Source organism: Sebastes fasciatus, chromosome 5, assembly GCF_043250625.1.
Source record: "Sebastes fasciatus isolate fSebFas1 chromosome 5, fSebFas1.pri, whole genome shotgun sequence".
In the NCBI taxonomy this organism is placed as follows: domain Eukaryota; kingdom Metazoa; phylum Chordata; class Actinopteri; order Perciformes; family Sebastidae; genus Sebastes; species Sebastes fasciatus.
The window spans coordinates 16420964-16441948 of record NC_133799.1 but is presented as its reverse complement, the minus strand read 5'-3'; the positions used below and the strand labels follow the sequence as shown (position 1 = coordinate 16441948).

Below are 20985 nucleotides of genomic sequence, written 5' to 3'. Positions count from 1 at the left end.
GCATGGAAACCAGAAAGTGTGCATTTTCTAACTACAGTAGCATGGTCATTTAGCAACAGAAAGGTGCAGTCAGTGGCCAGAAAGGTGAAAACTTGCTGCCAACGCCTCTTAGGACACCTCATTGTTTAGAAAATATAGAGGAGATCCTTTACTGCACCTTTCTGTAGCTAAATGCTCCTGTAGTTAGAAAATGCACACTTCTTTTTTTCATGCTCATTACTCCTCTTGATGTTTTACCATGTGAAAGTCAGACAGTGGGAAGTTCCTCCTTGTTTGTTTTGTCCAGCCACCTCCTGAACAAAGTGGAGGATGTAAGCCAGGCTAGCCAAGAACGGCTATTTCCACTTGATTAGCAGCTTCATCATACACATTTCGATGAGGTGTCCCTAAGAGGCTTCGGCAGCAAGTTTCCACCTTTCTAGCCACTGTCTGACTTTCACATGGTAAAACATCAAGAAAAGTAATGAGCATGAAAAACAGAAAAGTGTGCATTTTCTTAACTACAGTAGCATGGTCGTTTAGCCACAGAAAGGTGCAGTAAAGGATCTCCTTTATATTTTCTAAACGATGAGGTGTCCTAAGAGGCTTTGGCAGCAAGTTTCCACCTTTCTAGCAACTGTCTGACTTTCACATGGTAAAACATCAAGAGGAGTAATGAGCATGAAAAACAGAAAAAAATAAGTTTGCATTTTCTTAACTACAGTAGCATTTAGCCACAGAAAGGTGCAGTAAAGGATCTCCTTTATAAACTATGAAAAAAAAGTTTGGAAACTTGTGTTTGGTCGATTATTTCTCTGTTGTTACAATGCTAATTGGCATTGTATTTTACATGGTTGGAAAGCCTGTTTACCTTCACAATGATATCCAACTCGTAAGGATCGTGCATTTGTGGGATGAGCAGCACAGCCGATTATGTGGGTAGCGCCCAAGAAAAAATTTCCCAAATGCTCTGCCAATGGTAAACAGTGTATTCTCATAAGGCTAACGGGAAGCCTGCAATGACTGCCCTTCACCGTCAGGCCCGTTTGCGCTGGTGTTGACAACACAGACAATGGAATCTGAACATGTGGGGGAATGTCATGTTCAGTGATGAGTCCAGGTTCTGTCTGCGAAAGTTGGATGGCAGGGTCAAAGTATGGAGACGACGTGGAGAACGCTATGCTGATTGTTGCACCGATGGAGTAACAGCTTTTGGTGGGGGCAGTGTCATGGTGTGGGGCGGCATCTCCCTCACTGGCAAAACAAGGCTTGTCATCATTGAAGGCCATCTCAATGCAGTGAGATATCGGGATGAGATTCTGCAGCCAGTGGCGATCCCACTTCTCCACAATCTGGCACCTAACTTCATCCTCCAAGATGACAACGCTCACCCCCACAGAGCCAGGGTTATCACAGACTACCTCCACAATGTGGGAGTAGAGAGAATGGAACGGCCTGCCAAGAGTCCAGACCTCAACCCAATTCAACACTTGTAGGATCAGCTTGGGCGTGCTGTACGTGTTAAGAGTGACCAACACAACCACGCTGGCTGACCTGCAACAAATCCTGGTTGAGGAATGGAACGCCATCCCACAGCAACGTGTGACCAGGTTGGTGACCAGCATGAGGAGGAGGTGCCAGGCTGTTGTGGCTGCGTATGGATCTTCCACCCGCTTCTGAGGCTCCTGACGGTGTATTAAATGAATAAAGTGTCAAATTGCCAATATGTCTTGTTTGTTCCTTGTTACTGATAGAGTTAAATCATCCAATCCACCAAACAACAAAAAAAAAAGAGTCAATACCAACAGGAGAATACACCCTTTAGCATTGGCAGAGCATTTTGGCAAATTTTTCTTGGGCGCTACCCACATAATCAGCTGTGCTGCTCATCCCACAAATGCATGATCCTTACAAGCTGGACATCATTGTGAAGGTAAATAAACAGGCTTTCCAACCATGTAAAATACAATGCCAGTTAGCATTGTAACAACAGAGAAATAATCGACCAAACACAAGTTTACGAACTTTTTTCCCACAGTTTATTTTCTAAAACGATGAAGTATCCTAAGAGGCTTTGGCAGCAAGTTTCCACCTGTCTAGCCACTGTTGAAAGGTCAGTCCTCCTTTACTGACCTCAGGTAGGACATGCTGGGCCGGCAGATCCCACCTAAAGGTATGAACACACAAAATAGAACAAGTTAACCAGCAAACCAGACCCATAACTCCTCACTGAAGGTATAAATCCAAAATAACTAATTACTTATCAGATAACACATTTGCAGTTTAAACACATTTATCTAAACCACCTCAATCTTTTTTTCAGCCAAGGACATTGGCTTGTAAATCACAAGGTTCATCACAATACGATATCGATTCTTTGGATAACATACGATATTTGCTGATATCACAAAGTCTGTTTGCAATGGGTCATCTACTTCGGAAATGTGCCTCACCAGTAAGAGATGGCAGTTTTGACTTGGACCCCATAAGAAAGGCCTTGGGCGCTGCGTTGGGTGAGGCCTCTGACCCTCGGTACCATAGCCTCCAGAAGCTTCTGATCCTCCTCCATGACTTTGGACAGCAGAGCTAAGAGGCACAGTGTAGACAAACAGTCGTTTTTTTTGTGTTTATAATCATTTTTAAAACTTATTTTTGCTCAGGGAACATACATTCTACGTCATATACATATCATATACAATATGTGTACAAACAGCCAAATACAGCACAGCTCTTGCTGTGTATCTTAAGCATGATAAAAGCTTCACTCTTGATGGGTTCCTCTGATTACCTTTTTGATCAGATGCATGCAGCAACTCTGTTTCCTTCTGTATTTTCTGCGAAGTAGCAGAGTGAAGTTGCAGTAACTGACGGAGAAAACGCAACTCAAGCTGCTGGGAGCGCGCCTGGGAACACAACTCCTCTGGAGCCTGAAGTTTAAGAAGGAGGAGAAAATTTAAAGTCAGAGAAAGATGCAAAGGTGAAAAAATTCCATGAAATTAAACTTATATAAAGGGTAAAAAAATTACATAGTGATTGTTTGTAAGACCAGCAGATATCCTTAAAAAGCTAATTCACAACAGTACAAGACTGTTGGTGTTGTGCCTGTTGTGCAGTAAAACTAATTTTCTAGATAATATTTTTATCAGCTCCGCTGGTGAGGACTAGGGTCAAGAACTGGCATTGACAGTCAGCTCGCTAATCGAAACCACTCTGGGCATGTGATGTTTAAGGAACAGCGTGAACTTCAGGAGTTGCTAGCACAACTTTTATAGGAATGCAACGAGTGTCCCCAGGCAAACGTCACATGCAAAGTGACGCATCAATGGTCTGCCACTTTGACAACACAATTTAATGGTCTTTTGTACAGTTAATCAACTGTTCTGTATCACTTTTTTAGAATGTTTGAAATGCATATTAATGATCATATATTTCATAATATTTATCATTTTTTTTACCATTTAAAAAATAATAAGAAATACTTTTCTCCTGCAGTTTCATTGGTTTAACCATTACAAGATTATAGCTAATAATAATATAGCTAACATATTACTTAATTGCCTTTGAATAGAATCATCAACTAGTGGTCAACCAATATGGGTCTTTCAATGGCCGATGCCGATATTTAGAGCCAATATATAATGCTGAAATCATGTTTTCTTTTTTTTTGCATCTGATAAAATACAACAATTTAATAAATTTAACAAAATTGTTGAACTTTATTGTCTCTATTGTCTCCATTTGCTAGACCTCTGTGGCTGAGAGGTAGAGCGGGTTGTCCACTAATTGACCTGCTTTACCTCTGAGCCACAGCCATAACACTATATCTGTTGCCCAGAGCAAGAAGCCAAAAAAAAGGAGATTTCATTTTTGTTAAAATAGACTGATGCATCATATGCCCGGACTCACCCTATACAGTGGGAATGCCAGACTCTGACACAAGCTGCTGAAGGTCGGGGACTGCAAGCGATGGATGGACAACCACGATGAAGGGATTCTTTGCATTCTGAAACAACAGAAACAATGTGGAATGACTGAGGTTAACTCCTTCAAGTATCAGGCAACTTGTTCTTACCCTTCAACAGTCCTACGGTCCAGAGCAAGAAGCGAAATCGTTCCCAAATGTCTGGCCTCCTTGGAAATGGAGCTCCTCTGACTGCCGGCTGCAGTGGTGACAACTTCAAACTGTGGCACCAGTTTGCCCCGGACGAATTCATGTAACTGAAATAAGACAGAGGGACAGAAATCCTCAAGAGATGTTCAAAAAAATAGCTTTTTTTGTGGAAAATATTTTTTAGCTTAAAGAGACCAAAACATTAATCTTAAAGCAAATCTTATAATAATCCCTCTACTTCAGTATCATAGCTGGAGAACTTCCCCACCTCTGTGTGCAGACGAATCAGCTCCGTCTTGGCTGTGGAGTTCCCCTTAATTAGACCTCTGATATGCTCCTGTCTGAGAACCTGGAGAGACGCAACAACAGAACATGTTTAGTGATATATATATGTTTGAGAAATACTGATGCCTCTGCATTTTAAATTCATAAAAGGTTTGGCAAATCAAGAAGTTTATCTAGAGACCGTTAACAACACACAGAACCAAATCCTTTAGACCAGGGATTTTCAAAGTCTGAGACTGTAGGCCTCCTCTCAGACAACGCTTACCCCCCTTAGTTTACTTGCTTAGTTTCACTCAATTTTTTTTCATGATTATGTTATTTGACCCCATAGACACTCAACAATTGAGCCAAGATGGCTTAATATTGCTGTTTGACATAACTTCAGACTACAACAAAAGATAAAAAAGGTCTGTCCTAAAGGCATTTATTACTTTCCGACTCTGGAAAAGTAGGAAAAACATAAAAAAAAAAAAACAACTACTGTATGTCTGAACTATCTCTTTAACCAAACCACACACATTTAGGCTATTCTATGTGACCGTCGGATAACTAATTTAATAACTAACATAGTTTTTCACTTCCATTCACTGAGCCCCCCCCCCTGAAACTGTTTGGAGCCCCCCTCACAGTTTAAAAACCTCTGCTCTACATGCCGCTCTACAGTCCACATTTTCTTAAATAATTACTAATATATTTTGAAACATGTCGAAAATGCTTTATCCAGGAGTAACACTGGCAGTAGGTTTTGAGAGGTCTCATATTGTCAATTTATTCTCACCACTAGTTGTCTGAATTCAAGGATGCTCTGCCACTGGCTGTGGAGGTTCCTAAGCGCCTCCTGTCGGCTTCTGGCATGCTGGTCCAGTTGGATACACCGGTCTCTGATATGATCCCTGGCTGCCGCCTGCATCACACACTGAAGTTCCACCTCTAGAGCTGACCTGTCGGCAACAAAGTAAATGTTTTAAGACAAGATTTTCATTCACCCGGATCCCTTCAGTCTCTAATTTGACTATGGGCTATTTTTTGTTAGCAACAAATTCATTGCAAATGCAAGCGCAAAATAAAGACAGAACACGAGCAAAGAATTATTAAAATTAAAAAGAAATTGTTCAATCTTAAAAAGCCTTGATGAGCTCCTATTATAAGACTAAAATATTATTCCTGAGGCAATACACTGATTTCATGACTCATCAACAATCTCTAAAGTGAGTCTGCTGCTTACAGTGCCAAGGAGTCGTTGTGTAGCTCATCTGCGATGCCAGACACCTCCTGCTCAGCTTTCTTCTTGCGGCCCTGCAGCTGGTTTTGGAGCTGCTGGACTCTGGAGCGAGTCTGGGCCAGTTCCACCAAACTCTGCTCCACCTCTTCCCAAGCATCCTGGAAACAACAAACAAATAAAATTGTTTTAATCACAAATGCCAGGAAACACATGAACATGTTTCCTCTGCTACTGTGAACTCCATGAATATTACATTACAGTGTGTGTTTGTGTTAAGCACCTCTAAGAGGGTCTTAACCGATGGCAACTCATTATCCTCTTCTGCTGACATGTCCAGTAGGTGATTGCTTTCGTAGCGGAACCTGCAATTAAAATGCGACATAAATAAACACTGAAATCTTTGGGGCTTTTAAAGTCCTAAAGGAAGAGAGATCGCTATTATAACATTGAAGTTTACCGTAGAGCTGTCACATCCTGTGTCACATCCAGAGAGGCGAGTTTCTCCTCTAGTTCCTTCTGCTCTCTGGAAGCTAAATACTCCAATGCTGAGAGGACGTGGTTCGGAGGATAACCACCCAACATGTTCTGATGACATGACAAGCAACAACAAGTTAATTCAAAGTGAAAATTTACAGTATACAAGTACCAAAATATGTAGGGAAATATGATCAAAATACACCGACCTCCACAGCACTCAGCCAGTACTGAAACACAGCAGTCCTTTGTTCACGTGTCATACTAAGATGAAACAAAGAGAGAAGTGATTAATTCAAGAAAAAAAAGTTGACAACATTCTGATAGACTGTATCAACTGTAGTTCTTACTGTTTGGCTGCAGAGTGCACTGTTTTCAGTTCACTCTCTTGTAAAGACTGATAGAAGTGGACCCTGTCGTCACACAGCTCTCTCACTTCACGCTAACGGGAAAAAATAATGCAAACAAATTCGATCATTTCCTTCAGTCAGCAGCTGATATATCATGGGCTGATCAACTGGTATAACTTCTTCCAAAATACTGTATGTAGATTTCAACTGTTTTTTCGTCAAATCAGTGGGCATCTCCTCCAGCTGTAGAACTATGAGATTGAAACGACCAGCAGTAATCCATAGCTGTTGTGTATCCAAAATCACTCCCTCATTCATTGCTCTCTGTATAATAGTGTATATACTCAGTAGTTTACTCTATAGTGAGCTGTAAATCAAGATTTTGGACACTCATGACTGATGTAGAGTCGTATAACTGCGGACCATTGCATTGTTTAGTTGTTAGCAGACACTCCTACCACTATGACGGCACTATATAGATACATTTCACAGAATTTTGACACTGAAATAAAATCAGGGATGGTAAATATAGTGCACTATATAGGTCAGTCAGTTGGCCTATTCACGCTTTATTTTTCTGACTGAAACATATACTAGTGGATAGCATCAATACACCAACGCTGCATATGCCAGATAAAGTGCAGACCAGATTTAGGCAGCTCTTACCAGGACCTGTGCCTCTGCTGCGACTTTAGAGTTGAGGTTGTCGCCATCACTGCTGCTGGAAGGCTTATTATCAAACAGCACTTCAATCTCTGCTTTCCTGCAACACACAATACAGTTCTCACTTACATATTTCATGATTAATACAGGTGTGTAAATGTTCTCACTTCATTGATTTTTTATTTTACTTTAACTTTCAACTTTACCTGGTAATTTGCTCCAGTGCCTGGCAGTGCCCACTGATCTTTTGCGTGTCATCGCAGAGCACCTTGCGGCCCAAGATGCAGCGCTCCCTGAAGGCCTGCAGGAGCAGCTCTCTACGCCGGCTGTCCTCCACATGGGCCCAGGTACGGCTGATGGACTGCTCTGTTAGTAAATAGAAAACACTGGTGAAGGAGATCACTTTAAATATTGTTTAACTATGGAAGGAGTAATGTGGTCTGATGGGACTAACCTTGTGTAGTCAACTGTTCCTCTGTTCCACTGATCTGAGAGTCCAGGTGACTGATCTCAGCTCTCAGCTGCTCTATCTTCCTCTGAAGCTCTTTCTGCTTAGCAGCCTCACTCTGGCACTCAGCCTTCTTCAACTAAGCATGCAAAAACACCAGCAGATAAAAAACACATCTCAGTTTATCTGTGGCTTTCTTACTGAAATAATAATTCCACACTGTGTATCATCAGTGTGATCACTCAAGATTAATCAAGCACTACATCGAGCAGGTATATCATGAAATAGAAATGAACTACAAGGAAGGAAAACGAGTTGTAGCCTACCTCTTTGTCTTGAAGAACTTTGTACCTTGAAGATCATAATGTCAAGGAAATTACCGAATAAATGCGAAACACACAGTGGCTGAGGAAATTCAGTGTACACTGAGTGGTACCAAGTATAGGAAGAGGGCGGTATTTACAAGACAGCACAGTAGACAATTGACAGGAAACAGAGAGAGAAAGAGGGAACAGGATGCACCATAAAGGTTCCTTGCAAGCATCCACTATATGTATGCCACCCTTGGTAATCAATGAGAGGAGCGGTGTGTCCAAGTGCTGGCAGAGAGACTGTACATCAACTTACAAACAGCAATAAGTATTGAGCAAGATACAGACTCTCTTCTGTCCAAGTGGCCTCTCACTGACATTTATAAGGGCAACTAAATGCCCTAAATGTACACATGAAGTTGACATGGCCACTGTAGTGACAGACACTGATGGCTTTAAAATCCTCAAACAGGGCCAGAAAGGATACCACTGGAGATTGCCACGCATGATCCTCACGTTCCTGGAAAAACACAGAAACCGTCAGGAATCTGTAATCCATTATTTTCCAATCTTCCCACTCAAAGAATGTACAGAGGGTGGGACAACAGTTTATTTTACAGATAAAGACATTTATCTGATGCCATGACATAGATAGATAGATAGATAGATAGATAGATAGATAGTAACTTTATTGATCCCGAGGGAAATGTAAGTTTCCAGCATCACAGTTCCATAGTGCAAAACATGTTAGTAAAAAGGCAGTAAAAAAGTTAGTAGTACAAAGTATAAAAAAATATACCAGATATAAAAATACAAGGAGATGAAGAAGCTGTTCAAACTGAATATAGTGCAGGGTAACAGCTGTGATACACGACTATTAAAAACTGAATATAGTGCAGAAGAGACTGTTAAAAATGAGTATAGTGCAGGGTAACTCCAGTAGCTTAGTCTATGCACTGTGTGCATTATTATTATGATATGCTTTATTCTGACCATACAAATGGGGACAGAGTGAGCTCTGGGATGACATACACAAACATGGGTAACTGATCAAGGGGTTACAGTAGTGTAAACCATAGATATAAAACAATGTTATATCTATATGGTGTAATGGTGTAAAGACTAACCTCTGTTGATAAACGTGTTGGATGACATATTTCCATATTGACTTCCCTGTCCCGATACAGAGCCTAGAAAACAAATAATCAGCATTACGTTTGTTCAACGCTGCAACTGTGAGGACATCTAATATAAGATAAGATCAGATATTTCTTTATTAGTCCTGCAGTGGGGACATTTGCAGTGTACAGCAGCAAAGGGGAAAGTGCAAAAAACAAAATGCATCAGCTAACAGTAAAAAAAAAAAGAGCTAAACAAAGTGTAACAAAATTTGAACCATTTTAATAAAAGGAAGTATAAAAATAGGAGCAGTATATACAGTATTGACAATAAACAGACTTTTAACCAAATTGCACAAGTGGAAAATGATATTGCATATACAGTTTAAGTATTAACAGTGATAGTAAAACAAGCTTGATACAAACGTTTTAAAATAGCTGTCATTTGGCAGGCTGTCCGGGGGCAGGTTGAACTCCTCTGTGGCCCAACGTTTCAACTCCCGCACTAGATTCCTGTCCGCCATCCTGACCATGGATGTGATCCTGACAGACAACAGAAAGTAAACAACTTGTAGCCAGCAAGCTAACAAGCAAGCTAACAGGCTACTTATTCTGTTCAGTTCGTTAACTAGCGTAGTTAGCTCGAGTCCTTGACCACATTTAGCTAAGTAGAGTCCTTGAACTTACTCTGCTCTTGTGGAAGATGCGACTTTACTTTAATAACGTTACACGTAAGTTTTTGTTTTTATCTGAAATACTCTGAATACTTTCAACTTCCCGCCCGTTCTCAGTACTTCCGGTCAGCTGAGACAGCAGCCCGAGCGGCCCGCTGATTGGTTGTAGTCGGATGTTGTCATGGGTACACTTCCTTCTTCTTCTTCGTTGGAGTTTTTTATGGCGGTTGGCAAACAACTTTATGGCGCATCACCGCCACCAGCTGGTCTGGAGTGAGGATCAGGATTCTAACTACTCACTAGTTTTACTGCTAAAGAAAATGAAAATAATAATAAATAATAATAATAATAATAAATAATAAATAATAAAGCTTTGGGGAACACTGATCGACATTTTTCACCATTTTCTGACATTTTATAGACCAAACAACTAATAGATGAATCAAGAAAGTAATCGACAGATTCATTGACAATGAGAATAATCGTTAGTTGCAGCCCTAAAAAATCACCACTCAAAAAGAAAATCTTGTTTCGAATCCAGCATATTTTCTTTCATATAGATGAGCAGCATAAACTTTATACAATCATCTATCCATCCATTATCTGTAACCGCTTGTCCCATTCAGGGTTGCAGAGGGGACTGGAGCCGATCCCAGCTGACACTGGGTGAAGGCGAGGTACACCCTGAACAGGTCGCCAGACTATCACAAGGCTGACACATAGAGACAGACAACCATTCACACTCATATTCACACCTACGGGCAATTTACAGTCAACAATGAACCTAACCTGCATGTCTTTGGACTGTGGGGGGAAGCCGGAGAACCGGAGAAAACCCACGCTAACATGGGAGAACATGCAGACTCCACACAGAAGGGCCACAAGCCGGATTCGGACCTGCGACCCTTCTGCCGTGAGGCGACAGCGCTAACCACTGCACCACCATGCAAAATGAATGGTATTTGGTATACTAGTAATTGCAAAAAGGAAATATACACCAGTTCTTCAGTTCCATCATCTTTTATTTCTTCCTTTACTACAAAGAATCAACTGTGTAGTAAATGTCTAGATGCACAGCATTAGACTTTCTGTCCACAGGAGCAAAACTGCATTATTTCAGCCAACCACTCTCAACCTTAGTACTCTAAGGATCACAGTAAACATGGTGCACATACTGTAAAGGCCTTAGTAGGTGATTATGTTTAGTTTTTATGTTTTAGTCATAATATGTAATGGCATTTTTCCCATTGAAGCCATTGCCGCTTTCACTGTAATGGATTTCACGGCAGCGTTAAATAAATAAGACCTGAGTTAAACAAAAACTAAAAATGCTCTCTCCACATTTAAGATTCCACAACATAATATTTTTTAGTAAGGCCTATAATTTCTTGTTGTGAATAGAAAACAAATCATCCTCCTTATACATTTTTTTCATAAAAAAAAAAAAAAAAGACTACATTCATGACGGGAGCACAAAAGTCAAAAATAATTTCCCAAACAATTGTTACCATGAAAGAAAAGTGCTCCGTTGTTCTTGCTGCCATTTCCTCTGTGAAAAAATGTCACAAGATTGTACTGTATGTCCTTAGCACCATGTTGATGAGCTATCCAGTGGTGACACCAGGATCCACTCAAATTAGAGTTTTAGAGTTTTAATATTTGCTTAAAGTTATCGTATCCTGGTGAAGAGATTTAAAACTGATACAGATTCCTGAAACAAAAGATAAAGAAACTTGGTTAATTATTTTGTAGATGTGAGGGGGGGGTCTGTGATTACACAATGCTGTTCCCAAAAAGTGCCTTCTCACCTTAGTTGACCTTGTTTTACTGAATACGTTCCAGAAGCGTAGAGTCTCATCTCCAGCTCCCGTCACAATCGCCTCACCATCCGGGGACATTGCCTAATATAAAAACAATGAAAGAATAAAAATCACAAGATGTTCTGGCCAGCTTTTCTGTTAACATGACCAACAGCAAGATCACATTCTCAACAGAGAGAGAACACAAACTGATAAACTGACCAGGTAGAGCACTCTGTAGGAGTGTCCGGTGAGTTTGGCAACCTGAGTGAGAGCTGGATATTTCCACACCAAGATCTGGTTCTGAGAGTAGCCATGAGTGCTCACCTGGAAAAAAAAAAGTAATATTATAATTTGAAGGAGGCTTTGTGTAATTCACTATTAATAAATTAATACATTATGTTATTATTACAAACAAACACCATCTTCTCAGTGATGGTCTTGTTATTTGACAGTTGTACTGGCCTCAACAAAGCATATTTTACATTGTGTCCCAAAGATATAAAACAGAAAGAGGCAACACTTTTTCCAGTGGAAACAGGTACATTTTCCAAAGTATCTCACAATAAACTTGAATTACCGCCTTGCAATTGTATGCCTCTGCCAATACGTCAAGTTGCGGTTTACATCCATGTCTGTCCAAAATGTCATCAATTCATAATTTTATCCTATTAGACATGTGTGTGAAATTGTCATAATTAACACATTCTTTCTTGAGTTATAGCCAAAAACATGATTTCTGAGGTCACAGTGACCTTTGATCACCAAAATCTAATCCGTTCATCCTTGAGTCCAAGTGGATGTTTGTGCCAAATTTGATGAAATTCACTTAAGGTGTTCCTGAGATATTGCGCTCAAGAGAATGGGTCGGACGGACGTACGGACAACCCGCAAACATAATGCCTCTGGCCACCGCTGTCGCCGGTGCTAAGGCATAAAAATGAAACAGCGCAAGTATATGCCACTGTATTAAAATTAACATGGATATACAATGCTTTTAGTAGAGTATTAACCCCCTTGGACTTGTTTGCTTGTTAAATTGCAGTGGCAGTAGGTTCAGGAATAGGCCGTGTCAGTGAGTTAGGCTGATTAACAGATGGAGAGTACTGTCAAAGCGAGAAATCCGCAGATTCTAAATCTCTACAAACTGATATAAATTAAGTACAAATGCCAACTTTTTACAGGCATCGTCTTGACGCTTAGAAATAAGCCATGCCTCAACTTATTCTCAATGCAAGTGTGTCCTTCGTGAAAATTGTTTCTTTATAATTTCATGGAATAAAGTCATTAAATCAGTTGTTCACAGTGCGTATCTGGAGTCACTTACCAGCTCATTAGCATGCTTGGACCAGGCCAGGTTGCAGACCTGAGATCCGGTATCCATGCACTGCAGCGGCTGTGAGGTCAGCGTGTTCCAGAATCGGATGCAGCGGTCAGCAGTGCCGCCCCCGGAGGCCAGTAGGCCGTGCTGGTGGGGGGACCAGGCGATGGCTTTCACTGCAGCCAGGTGATCCATGTATGTTTGCACTGGGCTCAGCGAGGAGTGGTTCCAAACCAGCAGCTGAGATGACAAATAACATCAATGAACACATGAGTAAATGCACAAAGAAGGGGGCATGTTTTTAATAATAATAACAACTGTACCTTGTTGTCGTTGCCACCAGAAGCGAGCAGCTGATGGTCAGTGCTCCACTTTAAGCCACAAACTTCCTGTCTGTGTCCCTGCAGCCGTCTCTCTGACTGGAGTGGAGGGGTCCGCACATCTCTCTGAAGAATCATACGATCACGGCTTCCCGAAGACAATTGGTCTGCATTCCATGCTAACGCTCCTGGAGACAGAATAAAGCTTCATTTATGTGTGGTCACACATTTGACTAAAATGTCAGTACACAATTATAAAGAATTAGGGCTGCCCCCTCTAAGTCGATTAGTTGACTAATCGGTCGTTTTGGTCTCGGTCGACTAAGATTTCTTTAGTCGATTAGTTGTTTTTTATGCGTTTTTCATGCTGAATGACTTATTTTCAAGTAACTTATGAGCACATCTCTGGTAAACACAACATTTAAAGTGGTGCTCTTGTGTGATTCTTCATGGAGAAACTCAGTTTTACAAATCTGTCGATTAAATCCACTAATTGATTAGTCGACAAAATCGTGTGAGCGTTAGTCAACTAAGAATTTCTTTGGTCGAGGGCACCCCTATCAAGAATGTCAAGCTTTAATTCGGCTCTCTAGTTTTTTTGATTTCAGTTCATTTGTTGTTATTGTGATTTTAGCATTGCTGTTAAGGCACAAGATAACCCATGTTCAGAGTTTAAACACAGCAAAAATGTTCTCACCAACTCTAGCTGTGTGTCCTTCCAGGGCAAAGAGTTTCTTCCCAGCACCAGCGTCCCAGATCTGAACAAAGCCTTTGTGAGTCCCCACTGCCACCAGGTTACCCTAAAAACATGAAGAATCCTTTCATTTTAAGAAAAACTAACTGTACCAAAAGTTCACCTTGACAGTTTCCTGAAGGCAGCATCCTGTGTGTACTTACCCTTTCGGACCACCCGACTGACGTGACTGAGTCTCCCTCCACTGATAAATCACACAATCTTGTTACCTGAAGAAAAGACAATTCAACTAGCGATTCACTGTGGCGTAGCATAGTAATGAATACCGTCAAGAAACACAAATATTTTTACAAATATACATGCACAGTTCAAATTCAGTTATGTAAATACTCTACGGTACCTGGCTGGTACAAGCACTCCACAGGTAAACACATGTACCCAGCCCGACACTTAGCACGTTGAGAGACGACCAGTCCACCAAGTTGAGGTAAAAGTCATCCTGCAGCTCTGGAGCATCCAGGACTTTAAAAGGGATCTTTGAGATCTTGCGAGTTGGCTTTCTGGGTGAACGCAACAATTTCTGACTGCAACAGGAAAAGTCGGAGATCGTAAAACCCTGAAGCCAAAATGTACGTTTCTTTGTTTGCAGTGTGATCAACAATGAGAGATCTAAAATAGTGCTTCTACCTTTTGTTGCTGACAGGTGATAGAGAGTAGGGGGAGATGTTGGTGCCTTCATCTGGTGACGACCTCTTGGTATTGAGTGAATACTGCAAAGAACACAGAGGCCGAGACCATCATATTGTCTACCAGCTTCATTAAAATAACATAATACACTGAAGAAAAACTGTACACTGACTTAATAGTGGTATTCTACTCTTTGATATTGTTTTTTACCCCCACTCAAGACTCCGAGAGCATATTGTATGTGTGTCTGTTCTGACATTGTACGATCAATATGCTATATACTGTAATTTAATACAAATGGAGTATGAGATGAAGTGTCCATACATTGAAGAGACTTCTTTTTTCTGGAGTCGATGGCTGTAGACGCCGGTCCTCTGTCTGAGGGTCCTGGATCTTATCTATTCCCGCTCCCAGCAGCTCATTCTTCAGCAGAGCAGAGTAGGCCAGCCCATCTGCTGCATGCAACAAAAATATTATTTAAAACACAAGCACAAAACTACAATCCTGGGTGCACATATGCAAGAAATAGAAGTAGCAAAATAAAACCTTTACAAGATTTATGTACCTTTAATGTTATCAGAAGAGGCATCCTTTGTTTTCCTGTTCTGACTTGGTGACTTCTCATTTTCCTAAAAAACACAAAGATACAGTCATTAATTTGAGCTATAGACACTAGTAGTTCAGAACATTCATACGGTAATCAACTTCACCTAAACACACTGTAACCTTTAGACTTTTGTCATGTATTATACAAATATTACTTTTATCTTGCAAAAGCACAGACACACTCCTCAACGAATGTACCAACAAACTGTTCATACATTGATCCTGTGGAAGTTGATGCTCCAGTTTGCCCCCGCTCTGGTTGGAATGAATCTGTCTCCAAGCTTACTGGGTGAAGATAACGGGGAGCCGGTGGGTGTCTGGCTGCGCAGACTCTGTGTCAGTTTCTGCAAAACCAACAAATTATTATATATATTATATTACATAAATGTATTTGTTTATGAATTTTTTTAAGTTTGGTCACTTTTCTGATGAGTTAATTTATAATATAACTTGATAACACCACAAATTCAGTGTTGACGTACAACCAGTGTCTGAATATAAAACTTTTCATCACCTGCCACTGTGGCAGGTCACTGAACATTTATACCAGCCTGTTAATTTTTTCGTCTGCCACTTCTGAAATCTATGCAGAACGCTTTAGAATTGTAAACACTGAGTCAGTGATGTCATACAGTAGAAATAGGGAATATATAATGTAACCCTAATCCGTGATTTGTAATTTAGGATTTGAAAAATAATAATAATGTGCCTTAATATAAGGAAAACTGCCACGGTGGCAGGTGACTTGAAATGTTTACCATCAACATTTACCCTGTATTTGTCAGGTGCTGATTTTATTCCATGAGTACAACATTTACATCATTAAGGAACAGAGAAAAAGACTCACAACAGGGCTCAAGTTGTCATTTTGAATGTTGATTTGGCGAAGGAGGCGATGTTCATATTCTGAATCCATCTTAACCTGAAGTCCTGATCCCACAGCCACAGGCTGGGAGGCTGGACACCTGGAAAAACACACAATTACAAAATTATGTCAACAGTTAAACTGAAATGCTTTTTTTTGGTGCTTGTCTTCTGGAGGGTATCCCATAATGCAAGGTTAGTTAGAAAGATCTACAAAATGCTATGTAGCTATAGTACACTACAGTATCCTGATTTAAAACCTGTAAAACCAGAAAGTTAGTTTGGAATTATAACTATGACTTGCATGTTGTTGATAGAAAATACAACCTTTCACATATCTCACAGCACAGTTTGAAAGATATCATGCTTATTTAAAGTACATAAACAATCATAACAGAATGTAATTTATTCAACAGTTAAACTGAAATGCTTTTTTTTGGTGCTTGTCTGGAGGGTATCCCATAATGCAAGGTTAGTTAGAAAGTTATACAAAATGTTATGTAGCTATAGAACAGTATAGTATCCTGATTTAAACCTGTAAAACCAGAAAGTTAGCCACGTTTGGGATTATAGTTATGACTTGCATGTTGTTGATAGAAAATACAACCTTTCACATATCTCACAGCACAGTTTGAAATATACCATGCTTATTTAAAGAACATAAATAATCACAACAGAGTCATTTAATCAGTGTAATCTTAAAGGTGATGCTAGTTATGGCATCTAGTTATATAACATCACGGCATACCTAACTTTCAACCAGTTCAAAGCAACAAATGTCATTTTTAAGAGCCTTGTTCGCAGTTAAATGTCATCAAATAGACTTCTCTGTAGTCATGTTTGTACTGAAAAGGTAAAGCTAGCTGGTAATGATTGAACTAGCGTTAGCTCATTGAGCTAGTGGCTAATCTAATCATTTACAATAAGCAACAACATACATACAACGAGCGAGCCAGTCCTTGAATATCTCCACACAGACAGGTAAACAGGAACAACAAGTCACGGAGGAATCAGATGAGTAATCTAATAGATGTGTTTAAAGTTATTCACTCTCAGATGTGCAGCTAGCTAGCTAGCTAATGTTACTCTTAGCTCAGGTGAAAATCGCATTGCATTGTGGGAGTTGTGCCACCCCCCGTGACGTAGGACTTTCAAATCAAAACACGGAAGTGTTGCATTTACGGTCAGTGGGAGTTTTTAGACGCTAACTACTGTGAAGAATTTGAAGAATTTCACAACCAAGCAACAATATATCCTAAACTGTGCTTTCCCATCTTACAATATAATATTTTATCTAACAGTAAATGTCTTCAGATACATAAATATAGATATATTTTATATCAAATGGGTTCAGTAGGGTACCATTTGCATAGTAGATGTAAAAGATAGGGAACCTCTGATGTAGATCAAACTGGGAAACTGCACATGTTGAATGCAAGTGTATAAACTGTATGTTGTAAATATACTGTATGTTATCGTGTCTGTTATTTTGTGAGTTTCTTGTCATGACCAAGTACCAAACATAGAGGGCGTGCTAGTTCTACCCAGCTAGAGGCAGAGTGCTCTGCTGCAGTAGATGCTGTAGACCTACCTGTGCTGTACTTGACCCAAGTCCTAAACCTGCCTGCTTTTAAAAATATATATATAACTTTTTTATTATTATTATTTAATAAAAAAAAAATTTTTAAACAGAGTTTATTTCTGAATTTTATTAATACAACTCTGACAATCCATTGCAAAAACATGTTTGGACTGATAGATATCCCGCCCAACCCCGACCCATGACAATACCAAGAGGGCACTCAAAAAAAACAAGTGTACAAAGAATAGATAAATAAATAAATAAATACACACAAATGTACAAATGAAATGAAATAGTCATAGTAAAAGAAAAAAAAATTAAAACAGAATTATATAAACATGAATAGATAATGATAAATTCTTAGAGGTCTAGGACAGTACACCCTATCATCTAGGACACTAACATGCATAAAACAAGCCAGGAGTTAAGCTGAAGACTTGAACACAAAGACAAATCAGGGGTCCTTCTAATGCTTTGTTTGAAGTATTCCTGGACAAATATATACACACATATACTGTATCTATATATATATACATACGCACATGTACATATATAACTTATTTTAACAATTGCTGGTCTTGTCTTGCTCTCCATCCTCTCCTGTAATCTGACAAACACACATTCATGTTATGCTACAATGAAAACATGGTGGATCTCTGTATGAATTCAGGTCATCAAAAAAATATTGCATGTAAAAAAATAATAAATAATAAATAAACAAGATGAGATGAGGTACACTTTATTGATCCCATACCGGGAAATACAAGTGTAGTAACAAAAGTAAAGTAACTGATATGCAGTTGTTTCAAATGTTTTTATTGTGAAGCCTCAATTTCAAAGATAACAAAACATGGTATTGCCGTGCTTCTTTTCCATATAAACAATCATAATGTCAAAAGACATAACACACTTAAAAAATGTAAATAAATATAATAATAATAGTTATTATTATTATTATTATTATTATTATTATTATTATTATCATTATTATCATTATTATTAGTAGTAGTATAAATAAATAACTAAATATAATTTATTGTATTACTTCAGTAACTAATATACACACTTGAAAAATGTAAATAAATATAGGTAAACAACAACAATACTAATAATAGTTATTATTATTATTATTATTATTATTATTATTATTATTAGTAGTAGTAGTAGTAGTAGTATAAATAACTAAATATAATTTATTATATTACTTCAGTAACTAATAAACACACTTAAAAAATTTTAAATATAGGAAAACAACAACAATACTAAAATAGTTATTATTATTATTATTAGTAGTAGTAGTAGTAGTAGTAGTAGTATAAGTAAATAACTAAATATAATTTATTGTATTACTTCAGTAACTAATATACACACTTAACAAATGTAAATAAATATAGGTAAACAACAACAACAATAATAGTAATAATGATAATAATAATACTTATATTACTTCAGTAACTAATATGCAGTGGTGGAATATGATATGAGGACATTTCCTCAAGTACTTGTACATTTAATCAAATTGACATACTTGTACTTTACTTGATTCAATTTTATGCTTTCTGCTTCTACCTCCACTACATTTCAGAGTGAAATATTGGATGTTTTACTCCATTACATTTACTAGACACTTATAGTTACTAGTTACTTTTTACATTAAAAAAAACACATGGTATATGATGATACAATTATAATACCCAACAGTATAGACAGTTTCAACAGAATCGCGTTGCTAGGCAACAGCTTGGGTCCCTGTTTACTTCCTGTCAGCTGATGTCATTCACACATACTGCAACAGGAAATAAACTGGGAATGTAAAATGGTCTATGCAAAGTATCTAAAATTGGCTCCACATTGACAGACTACTACATTAAAATGCTCTTACATGTATTTGTCAGTGATAAAAACAGAATAATATCATATTATATGATAACACTGTGAAAGGAGCCATTCTGCATAGTGAATACTTTTACTTTTAATACTTAAAGTATATTTTGCTGATTATACATCTGTACTTTTAATTAAATATTTCTACTTTTATTTACTATAAGTAAATAATAATAATAACAATACTAATATGATACATCAATGTCCAAATATTGTCTAATACTGAACATGAGTCATATAGCTGGTAGTGTAATGCCTTGCTCAAGGACATTTCAATAAAGTGGATGCCAGCTGAACAGTTTCAGGCTCACCGTTTGTCCAAAATCCCAGTAAAACAGAGAACAGTGAAATCACGACTGTTCTGAGAGAAAAAAAACTGCAGATGCAGACTTGTGATGAAATATTTGTTAATCTAATCAGGCGTGAAGGTTTTGATTCATGACAGTTCAGATGTATTTTTAGATGTGACATCCTCCTATTCAAGATTATACTGTAACAGGATTATACATTCATAATATGCGTGTTTACCTCTGTAAAAAAAAGTTTGTTTACATGTTTAGTTCTCATCCAAAAACACTGCTGAATGCCTCTTGTGTCACCACCCTGCTCTACACAATAACATTGTCTCTGCTAATGATCATGTCGCTATAACAAAAGACTGAGCTCTGTGTCTTTAATGCTGACAAGTGTAGTGATAATAATCACACACAGAGGGCCCCCTGTGAACTTCACTGTGTGTTTTCTGGTGAGTGAGCCTATAGAAATGTACCACATCAGACACACAACATAGTTCTACAAGTGTGAAGGAAGCACCCCCCTCTCTCTCTCTCTCTCTCTCTGTGTCTGTCTGTCTGTCTCTCACAGACACACCCTCACAACGCTGGCGCCAACAGGCAAATCCCCCCATCCACCCCCCCTTAACTGACCTCTAATTATGTCATGCGAAAAAGCTGTGTCCCATTGAAAAGCTCTCTTAATCAAACCCAATTAATTCCGCTATTTTCCCTTATTGTCCTTTGCGAGGAACGCGTCTCTCTGTTAAGACTGTTAACTCCAGCCGTGGCCCTTTCAGATCTACTCGGGTGCAGGAGCGAAATAATAGACTGCACAATTAATCAATTAGTCATTAGGGACTCAGTTGTTGTTAATGAACACAGTGACTGAGAGGTCTGAGTTAGGGCTTTACTTGTCATCCTATTTACAGTTCAGTCAACAACCTTTAATTTTGAAGACTGACATCTTTATTTCTGTGACCTTTACAGTTTAAAGAATCATAAACATGTGCAAAAGCTAGAATGGATCACCTTTATGCTTCGATATTGTTACTGATATTTATGAGAAACATACGTTTTATTATACTATTGCTCTGCTCCTATGCAGGCTAGCTGTATTTTCCTCACTTATTTGCTGTTGTTTTTAGGTTTTTGGTGCTACTGTAGTCCAAGTTAAAGGTCCAGCATGTAGGATCTGGCGGTATCTAGCGTGTCGGAGAGGTACAGTGGCCAACACGAAAATGCGAATGGCGCTTTACTGGAGACATCTGGAGCAGAGCCAGTGCGTAGAGTGTGTTTGTTTACGTGGGAAGCGGGTGGT

At 38.9% G+C, this 20985-nt stretch overlaps 2 protein-coding genes across 5 annotated transcripts; both read right to left on the bottom strand.

The window, feature by feature from the left end:
• Positions 1-1995: 1995 nt before the first annotated feature.
• haus5 (HAUS augmin-like complex, subunit 5) lies at positions 1996-9788 on the bottom strand. The gene is made up of 20 exons (XM_074635348.1): positions 9649-9788; positions 9388-9504; positions 8971-9033; positions 8331-8363; positions 7859-7883; positions 7539-7671; positions 7291-7450; positions 7088-7184; positions 6422-6513; positions 6281-6335; positions 6055-6182; positions 5878-5959; positions 5601-5755; positions 5154-5316; positions 4359-4439; positions 4052-4197; positions 3886-3982; positions 2768-2906; positions 2433-2565; positions 1996-2146 (listed from the first exon to the last, which is right to left on the bottom strand). Exons 2-20 carry the CDS (start codon positions 9492-9494, stop codon positions 2044-2046), a joined length of 1992 nt encoding a protein of 663 aa, XP_074491449.1. The 5' UTR covers positions 9495-9504; positions 9649-9788; the 3' UTR covers positions 1996-2043.
• An 854-nt stretch (positions 9789-10642) lies between these two features.
• LOC141767748 (fizzy-related protein homolog) lies at positions 10643-17042 on the bottom strand. 4 transcript variants are annotated; one of them, XM_074635341.1, is made up of 14 exons: positions 16865-17042; positions 15910-16027; positions 15278-15406; positions 15022-15085; positions 14781-14911; positions 14457-14539; positions 14170-14353; positions 13973-14038; positions 13773-13875; positions 13079-13263; positions 12762-12995; positions 11657-11761; positions 11444-11536; positions 10643-11346 (listed from the first exon to the last, which is right to left on the bottom strand). In XM_074635341.1, coding segments are annotated over exons 1-14 (1539 nt in total). In that variant the 5' UTR covers positions 16867-17042; the 3' UTR covers positions 10643-11304. The 4 variants fall into 4 exon arrangements, with proteins under 4 accessions (XP_074491442.1, XP_074491443.1, XP_074491444.1 ...); XM_074635342.1 differs by having other exon boundaries at positions 14781-14908; XM_074635343.1 differs by having other exon boundaries at positions 16869-17042.
• Positions 17043-20985: the final 3943 nt, after the last annotated feature.